Here is a 9,021-nt window from a genome sequence, read left to right on the forward strand (position 1 = left end):
ATACAAGTGGCCAACAGGTACATGAAAAGGTCCTCAACATCACTAATCATTGGGGAGATGCAAATCAAAACCACAGTGAGATACCACTCCATATCTGTGAGAACAGCTATCATCAAAAAGATAAGAGACCATAAATGCTGGTGCAGATGTAGAGAAAAAAGAATCTTTATCATTCTCCCTCAAGCCCAGGCAGACTTCACTATTAACAGAGGCAGTTTAAAGAACTGTGTTTCAGAGGAAGGACTGTGACCCTACCTCAGCTGGGCAGTCCTGCTCGGAGCGACCCTGAGGCTTCTGCTGAGTCTCCACAGCCTTGTTGCCCCAGAGTAAAACGGGAACATCATTTGCCTGATGACGTAGATTCCCTAGGTGCCCACAATGTTGGGCACTATTGTTCAATCAAAAGGACTGAAGACTACCTATCAAATCTGTTTCTTTAAAATATTAACACACTAAAAATGTAGTAAAATGTGTACAAAATGAGCTTCATGGTCTCTCTTATGCATACTTAATAAAGGCACTCTAAAGCACATTGTGCAGACCAATCAGTGAGACTCTGCTGGTTTACCACTTCTGTTTTTCACCTGTTGGGATAACCTTGAACACAAGCCCTGGGCACGCCTCGCCCCCTAGACACGGACACCTCCACCTTCTCCAACACTGTTGTATCATCTCTTCATTCTGAATCACCACCGCCGAAATTAAAAAAAAAAAAAAAAAAAAAAAGAGGAATCAATTTTCCTTCACAGAAGAAATTATTTTATTCCATTTGAAAAAAGTAAAGGATACAGATAATTATTCTTTGCCTGGCAAAAGCCATTTTCCCATGGGACTCAGCTCTGCCTGGTGAAGTTAATGGTGACATATTAGAGAAACCTGTGGCCTCCAGGGGCACAGTGAGCACAGACATTTGGCTGGAAGAGCATTCACATGATCAAAACATTTCCTGGAGCAAAGATTCACAAGCTCATTTTATCGTGAAGACCACTGTGGTTTTGAAGAAACCATTTAACTTTGAAGATACTTTAAATTCACTAATTGAACCCAGGGCAAATCATTTTTCACATAGCTGAGAGGAGAAAAATTAGAAGCCCATCTCAAGTATTCTGCTACACTTCCCTCCTCTTACGCGATGAAATCTTCTCAACTTATCTCTAGGTCTGATGTGTCAAATGACATAAATCACACTCAAAGCTCCCTATCTGTGCAGTGGGTCTTCCTCCCTGGTGGCAGGCTTCTCCGAGGTTAAGCCACCAGCCACGCAAGCCCATTTCTACTCTTCCTTGGGACCGAGATGGGTTCTGGCCACGCAGGCTCTCAACCCTCACCCCACACACCCCTGCTGCACCTGCAAGGCCTCAGAGGCTGACCCGGGCCTCTCCTGAGCCTCCACGTTGAGCACGACTGCTGCTGTGTAGAAGAGACAGGAAAACCTCAGGCTGATGGGTGCCTGACCCCTCTTTAATGGCCTCCACGGCAAGGGTCACCATGAGGCCCTCCATTAAGTGTTTGGTCTTTAACATCATAAGCTGCACTATACAGAGAGCGTATTTACCCAAAGAAAAACACTGAGTCCCTTTCTAGTGCAATGGTTCTAGAATTCCTTAGAATCAAGAAAGCTGCAGGAAGCATACCCATCCTCCCTGCACTTCCCTTCCAGGTACACACAGGGGCTGCTGCTCTCAGCAACACTGGACTGGCGACTGTTCAGCCTCAGAAGCGTCACACGTTGGGACCTCAGTGATAGGCACTCATTCTTCTCTCTGCACCTACTCAGCTCCAGACACTGGCAACAATTCCTTCTAAGAATGCTAACTTAGGGAATCTGGTTAGCTACTGCAGTGAGAATACACCCCAGGTGAAACTGAGCAACAGCCCCAAGTGTTCCAGCCAAGACGTGCTGGACACACCATGCGGCAGCTTAAAACAGGCCTGTGCGTCACTAAGTTAGCTCTGGAACTACAAAGAACAGAACTGCCGTTTACTCAATATTAGAGCAATTTGGATTTAGGGCATTTTCAATTCTAGAAAGGACACTGCCTCAAAAAAGCTAACTGGTGGGGCAAATATGAAGTAGGGCCAGTTACAATGGTTATCTGTCAGACTCCAAAACAGGGTGATACTCAACGCTACTGGACAGCTCCTTTGCCAGGGAGACAAAGAACATCATTTGTCAGTTGGTCATCCCTTCACAGCAGGCAGGGGACACCGCACACAGCCAAGTGACCAAAGCTGACCCCAGAGGCTCCCACACTGAAGGTCCAAGGCCGCTCTTCAACTTCCGAACACATCCAATGTGGGGGCCCACACAGTGCCAGTCCACAACATACCTTCAAGAAGTGGCACCTGCCACGTGAAAATGTTTCTCTTGCTGTTAACTTCTGGATGTAGGAGGCTGAGGGTGCTGGTGTTTTGGCTCCCACAGCCTTGGGTTAGGCGAGCCTACTCCCCAAGGTGAGTGTTACTGAGAACACAATGGTGTTTTCTGAAACGTGTCCGTATGTCACAGAAAAGGAAATGCGGCACCCAAGGCTCTGGCCGATGGCAGGTGATGCATGTTAGGAGGTCAAATGCTGACACTGGCTGGATTCTTTAGGAACAACGATGGCTAGTTCCCTGCCCGGGTGGTCTGACTGAACTGGCTGTCTGAAGAGGGGATGGTTGGCACTGGGACGGCTAATCTGGGGGCTTGCCCTGGAACTGCACTCAGGGTCATCGAGCCGTTGGGGACAGTAGTTGTGTTCAAGCCACTGGGGATCTCGCCAGTAGCCTGTATTTTAAAATAGACCAAATAAAACACTGGTAAAACAATCCCAATTAGAAGCATGATAAAAACAGCATTCCACCACTGAATCCCACAGTCTGCACCGTTTGTTGGGGTCTTCGGAGGAGCTGGAAGCAGCGGCTGACTGGAGGTCTCTCCACAGCAACTTTCATTTAAAAAGATTTCTGACTGCACGGCGCGCTCAATATTCTGGTCAATGCCCTTAAAGAAATCCGTCAGTGGGCTGGACAGGGCACTGGCGCCTACAGCTGCCCTGTCTGGGTCTGGCAGCTCCTCGAAGGTCACTCTAGTCTCTGAGGATGGGCTTGGGACGGGTCTGAGTTCTTTGTGGGTCTCTGTTAGGATCCCATGATTTTTCACTGGGATCTTAATAGATTTCAAAGCATATAAATCTTGTTCTCTGATGAAGTTGTTGACTTTCTTGATATCTGCGACCTAGGGAAGTCATGAAGACAAGCATCATGAACTATGTAAACTCCTTAGAACTAATATCCAAAAAGTAGCTCTTTCCGAAAGAGGATCCAAGCCCACCCCCCTTTAAGACCCTGATGAATATTGGAAAACTGCACCTGCACACATAATGAGTTTAGGCTGAATAGCTGTTTTTTCGCTTTAACGCAGCCTTATCACAGTTCCGAGCAGATTTACAAGTTTGAATAACATATCATCGGTTTTTGGAAAAGCGTTTTTTGTTTGTGTACAGAGTGACTGCAACAAAATGTTTTTAGGTGAAACCCAGTCATGGTACTAAAAATGCTCTAGTAGCCCTTTCTACTTCTTCTAACTTCTGAGGCAACAATGCCCCCGTCTGGCTGACTTCCCTCCCACATCAGAACCCAGTACAGTAGCTGATTACATTAGCGATCGCCAGACCAAACCTCAGCCAGCTTGACACTCAGAACCGACTTTACCTGTAATTTTGTTTTAAGAGGTAAGTCCTCATGATTCTACCATGTTTTCATGCCCAGAAGTACTGTATGGTATATAAACTTATTTTGTAGATAAAAGCAATCGAGAGTTAATTCACTTTGAGGGTTTCCTAACACTTATGATACTTAGTAACACGTAGGGAATCACAGGGATCTAGCTGGAAAGTACGGACTGAAATCTCCGATTCAATATTAGGACTCCAGGAGAAGAGGCAGCACTGTGGGTTTCACAAAGTAACAGAGCAAGACAAATCTTTTTTTTAATTATTATTATTTTTTTTAACGTTTATTTTTATTTTTGAGACAGAGAGAGATACAGCATGAACGGGGGAGGGGCAGAGAGAGAGGGAGACACAGAATCGGAAGCAGGCTCCAGGCTCTGAGCCATCAGCCCAGAGCGGACCGCGAGATCGTGACCTGAGCTGAAGTCGGACGCTTAACCGACTGAGCCACCCAGGTGCCCCGAGCAAGACAAATCTTAAGGGAGGGGTGGTGCAAAATTTAAGTCAAACCCTCCCTCAAGCTAATGTTTGGAACTTAATGAAAGTGTCAGAGATGGACTTTAAGGTTTTAACTCCTAAGTCCACTTTAACTAGAGTGTAACTACGGCCAACAGACCTTTAGACAGCACCTTTTTCAAATCAATCATCTCCATTATTTTACTTATTGAGCAATTGTTTTTATCATCTAGTTGAACTGGGGCCGTGGACATGTTTAATTTACCATGTCCTGAAACTAAAGCATAAGGTGCTTGAGACCTTTTTGTCTTTTCTCTTCATAAACTAAACACCAAAATTTATTTACTTTCAATAGGAAAACTGATTACTTATTGGAGGCATTATATGTACAGTCTTCATGGCTTAATTAAGCCCACTTTTCTAAGAAGCCCACTGCATCCACTCAGATCTTTGTAGGGTAGGATTCATTTGCGGCCCATGTTCAATAAACCATACAGTATGCCTACTAGAAGCTGGTTAGAGAGTCAAATATAAATCTCAGTACAATTGAGAGACCACTATGTGTCCCTAGGAGGTCAGCCTGTGTATTTCCTCTGGGAAATACCACAACATCCTATACAATGTGTTTAGCCATTTGAACCTCGTTAGATAAATAACAAGACACTTTAAGGAAGAAAAGATTTTTAAAACAAATTGGTTAGACAGCCTTAGAGGAGGCCATAGAAAGTTATAACACAGTGTTATTAGCAAAATGAAATAAAAAGTTTCAATCTAGGAGAAAATGCAGCAATTCTATAAATACTTTCCTACTTACTTTGCCATGTTAATCACTCTGAATGCTAAAAACATAATTAAAGAGAGAAACAGGGTTATACAGATACACAGCGCACACAGGCTAGATCATGCAGTTCTAAAACAGAGAACGTCAAACTTGACCAATCCAATAGGCTGCAACCAGCAAGAAAGGGTCAGAAAAAGAGAAGTAGCCAAAAAAAAAAAAAAAAAAAAAAAGCAACCCTACCAAACAACTCTTGGATAAATTCTGCATGGCATCTTTGGCCCTGGCAGGTCTTAAACAAAATATGCTCAAAACTATATAAAAAGGGTTTCTGAAATTACTTGGAGGGACAGGGAGAGAAGTGCTCTGCAGAGAGAGAACTGGCCCAACACCTGAGATTCCTAACCCTCACTTTTTATGACCCCAAGGTTCAGAACTCAAAGTACTTCACCTGCGTTCCATCTCGGGCCAGATGGGAAACCCCTTCACCGATACCACAGGCCTCTGGACACCACCCCTGGGTGGGGGGGGGGGGGTCAGGAAGGGGCAGCAAGGGCCCCCACCCTTCAGTGAGGTCCTCTGTTCCTCTAACTACACAGGAGCCACCTTCACCCGTGGGGTTTCTTACTTTGCAGCCATACTGAAGAGCGAGCTTGTTGAGGCTGTCCTCCTGGGCCAGTTCCCGCTGAAGCAGCACCACGTCCCCCGCTCCTGGCTGGTGAGGGTGGGGGGCACCCTTCTTCTGGCGCTCCTTGCCCCGGGGCCGCAGAGCCACGCGGTGGGACTCTTCCTCAGAGGAGTCCCCTGAGTCCCCACCACCGTTCTCAAACATGTAAACGTGGCTGGTCGGAGTCCTACAGACAATGGCTGGGCCTTGGAAGGTCTTGGTTAACACTTCCTTCTGCCTCATTTTCTTAACTGAAAACCAAACCCCAGGGTTAATTCCACACAAGGCACATCCATTCCTCTTGCGGCTACAGTACAGGTAAAGGACTTATTGCTAGAGAGATTACTCCCGTCCCCTTCCACTATAAATACTCGACAGATACCGTCAGTACAAAAAAGAATGTGTTTTACGCTAGCTCAGATGGAGGGTGAGGGACAGGTAATTGCCTAATTGCACACTTTCCGCATAGAAAATGAGAAGAATCGCGGGGCACCTGGGTGGCTCAGTCGGTTAGGGGTCTGACTTCAGTTCAGGGCATGATCTTGAGGTCTGTGAGTTCGAGCCCCGTGTGGGGCTCTGTGCTGACAGCTCAGAGCCTGCAGCCTGCTTCGATTCTCTGTTTCCTTCTCTCTCTCTGCCCCTCCCCCGCTCGTGCTGTTTCTCTCTCAAAAATAAAAAAAAGAATAAAATAAAAAAAGAATCCCTCTTTCCCTCTTATTCCTCTTCCAGAGCCGTGTCTCCCCAAAACCCATACAGATAAAGAAACTTCTCTTTTGGGTGTCAGAGGAGTAGAGAAGCTACCAAGATCCCCCCCAAGCAGAGAGGTTCCCACCCTCCCTGTTCTGTGAATCTTAACTCGGAACTTTGAACGAAACAATTCTTGTTCATTACTTTACACATTCCAAAGTATCCTCACCAAGAAGGTCAAGACTTAGGGCTCTTGCTTATGAGACCTAGGGGAGTACAATACTCTCGATTTCAAGTGCCGAAAGCTTGAATTACACAGTATGCGGGGCAAGTTGGGGAGGAAATCCTTGTCGAGCTAAGAAATTCGTCCAGTTTCTCGCAGGTCCCTCTGCCTTCATTACATCCCACGTCTGGTTTTTATTTTCACCTCCTGCCAAGTGCCAAAGCCACGCTACCCCCTCTCCGCTCTCCAAACTGTCCGAATGAGGTTCCAGACACGAAATCTCAAACACGGGGAATGACAGCCTCCGAAAGAGCTGGCATCAGAACCCGGGGGGGGGGGGGGGGCTTCGGGGACAGCCGGTGGCCCCCCCGCGGCCGTACTGCCCACCCCCTCTAACCCGCACCCTACAGAACCACGGGCCCGGAGGAGGGAGGCGGCGGGCGCCCGAGGACCGGCCGGCCTCCCCATCCGAGCTCGGGGCCTGCGAGGGGCCCCGGCGGCTCCCAGGCCTCAGTTTCCTTCAGCTCTCCTTCCGTGCCAGGAGGGCGGTCCCCAAACGGGCGCTGACAAAAACAAAACGGGGCGCGGCCCGCTCCTAGGCTTAGATGGGCGGGACCCCAACATTCCCCAAAGACACGACCTCCGACCTTTGCCCTCCAACCCCGAACAACCTCCAGCCAGCCCCCGACGGTGGCGGTCACTGCCCCTCCAGAGGCAGGAAGCTGGCCCACCCGCGAGCCGTCCAGCTGGGCGAAGCAGCCGCGCCACTGAGGGCCCGTGCTGTCCCCCACCCAGGACCGCGGCCCCTCCTGCAAACCCCGGTACCTCAGCGCCCGGGATCCGCCGAGACTCGCCGCCGCCGCCGCCGTACCTGCTGATTGGCTGCGAAAATCAGCAGGTCTCCAGGGGGCGGGGACGGCGAGACAGCCAATGAAATCAGCGCCGCGCAGGCTCTGGAAAGAGCCGGGTTGAGCTAAGTCGGTACCGGAAGCTCAGCCCGGGGGCGGGGCCTGGGCGGGGCGGGGCTCCAGCTGTCCGACACGACTCTGGCCCCGCCCTCCTGCCTGCCACGGCGGCACCAGCTGGTCCCAGCTGCAGGTTTTGCTTCTGCTGTAGGCTGTACGACCCCTTACCACCCTCTCCCGGTCCTCTGCTGACCCTCAGTTTCCTCACCTGTAGAAGAGGCCTGTGTGTCAATGATGTTTAACGAGGGGGTGGATTCCCAGGAGAGCGGGTGTCCCCTGCTGAGGCCTCCCGCTGCGAAGCGGCTCCTCTGGGCTGGAAGGACCCGGGGTCTCCACATCTTGAGCCCTTACCACCACAGGAGGCGTTTGCCCCGGCCCGCTCAGGAAGACACAAAGTCCACCAAAGTAAAACACCGAACCTCAACAACACGGACCACAACAACACCATTTACCCAATGTCGATGGTGGAGGACTCCTTAAGCCTAATAGTGATGGGTGAACACTCTCATGCACGAAAGCACAAAGGTTTAAAACTTCAACCCCCCAAAAGGAAACCAAAATTAAAAATCAGAACGTAACCAGGGGAAAATAATTGCAACATACACCACAGAAGATTAATATCCTTAACTGAGACAAACCTCATCGAATTAATGAGAAAGTCATGAAGAGCCCAGTAGATAAATGGGTGGGGACAATTCACCAAAGAATACAAATGATTAATAGGGAAGAAAAATGAAACCTCAGTAGCAATTAAACTACAAAGCAAAAGGATAAAAACAAAAATATCTCTCTCTTTTTAGGCTTTCCATCCTAGTCAAAATAAAAGTGAAATTCCTTATCTTGGGAGACAAAGCCCAGGATGATGTGAGGGCTTCAGTCCATTCTCTGCCATTTACTCATTCTTTTTAGCCCCTCTCCCTTTTTCTGCTGGATTTTAAACACCCAGATCTCCCACCCCTGGCCCTTCACAGGAATGTCCTTCTTTCAGCTGCTGGTACCCTTGGACTTTCTGACCCCCAGGCCTCAGATTAGTCACTTTCTCAGCAGAGCCCTCCCTGTTCCCCCCATATACCAAGGCTCTCCCTCCATTTACTTGTTAATTGCCAGTTAATTTACTTGTTTAATTGCCAGAATCCTCCTGTCCCTAATTATCTCCTGTTGCTCACCACAACCTGTGTCCAATTCAAAGCCTACACTCAGTAAAGACTGGTTCAACAGGAGAACCATTAAGTGACTTGACCTGGGCTACACAGGAGCTACACAGGAGGGCAGTGGCAGCAGCAAAATCCAAATCCTAATGTGTCTGACTCCAAAAGCCCAGCTGGCCGCCACAGCTGTACTCCTGGCCCAGAGGGCTTGGTCGTGGCCCGGTGGATTTGGCAAGTCTAGGTATCAGAATCTAAGAGTGTGATTACCGGGAGAGAAGTCAGAGCAGAATCTGCAAAGCTGAATTAACATAGCCACTCCCTGATCAGTTACACGTGTTTCTTTCCTTCAGCATGTCTAATAAAAAACAAATCCAAACCCCA

At 48.5% G+C, this 9,021-nt stretch overlaps 1 protein-coding gene across 3 annotated transcripts in view; it reads right to left on the bottom strand.

Moving 5' to 3' along the window:
- Positions 1-7,420, bottom strand: part of LYSMD4 (LysM domain containing 4) — a 30,843-nt gene extending 23,423 nt beyond the window's left edge. Inside the window, exons 1-3 of one of the 3 annotated variants that reach the window (XM_043554789.1) lie at positions 7,353-7,420; positions 5,579-5,868; positions 737-3,220 (exon numbers count right to left, since the gene is read on the bottom strand). In XM_043554789.1, the coding sequence (XP_043410724.1) occupies positions 2,609-3,220; positions 5,579-5,860 (894 nt within the window). In that variant the 5' untranslated portion in view covers positions 5,861-5,868; positions 7,353-7,420 and the 3' untranslated portion in view covers positions 737-2,608. Of the gene's footprint in view, positions 1-736; positions 3,221-5,578; positions 6,181-7,352 lie in introns of those variants that run through there. The other 2 variants (XM_043554790.1, XR_006293202.1) reach the window with 2 other exon arrangements.
- Between the last annotated feature and the right edge of the window lie 1,601 nt (positions 7,421-9,021).

Source organism: Prionailurus bengalensis, chromosome B3 (genome assembly GCF_016509475.1).
Source record: "Prionailurus bengalensis isolate Pbe53 chromosome B3, Fcat_Pben_1.1_paternal_pri, whole genome shotgun sequence".
NCBI lineage: Eukaryota > Metazoa > Chordata > Mammalia > Carnivora > Felidae > Prionailurus > Prionailurus bengalensis.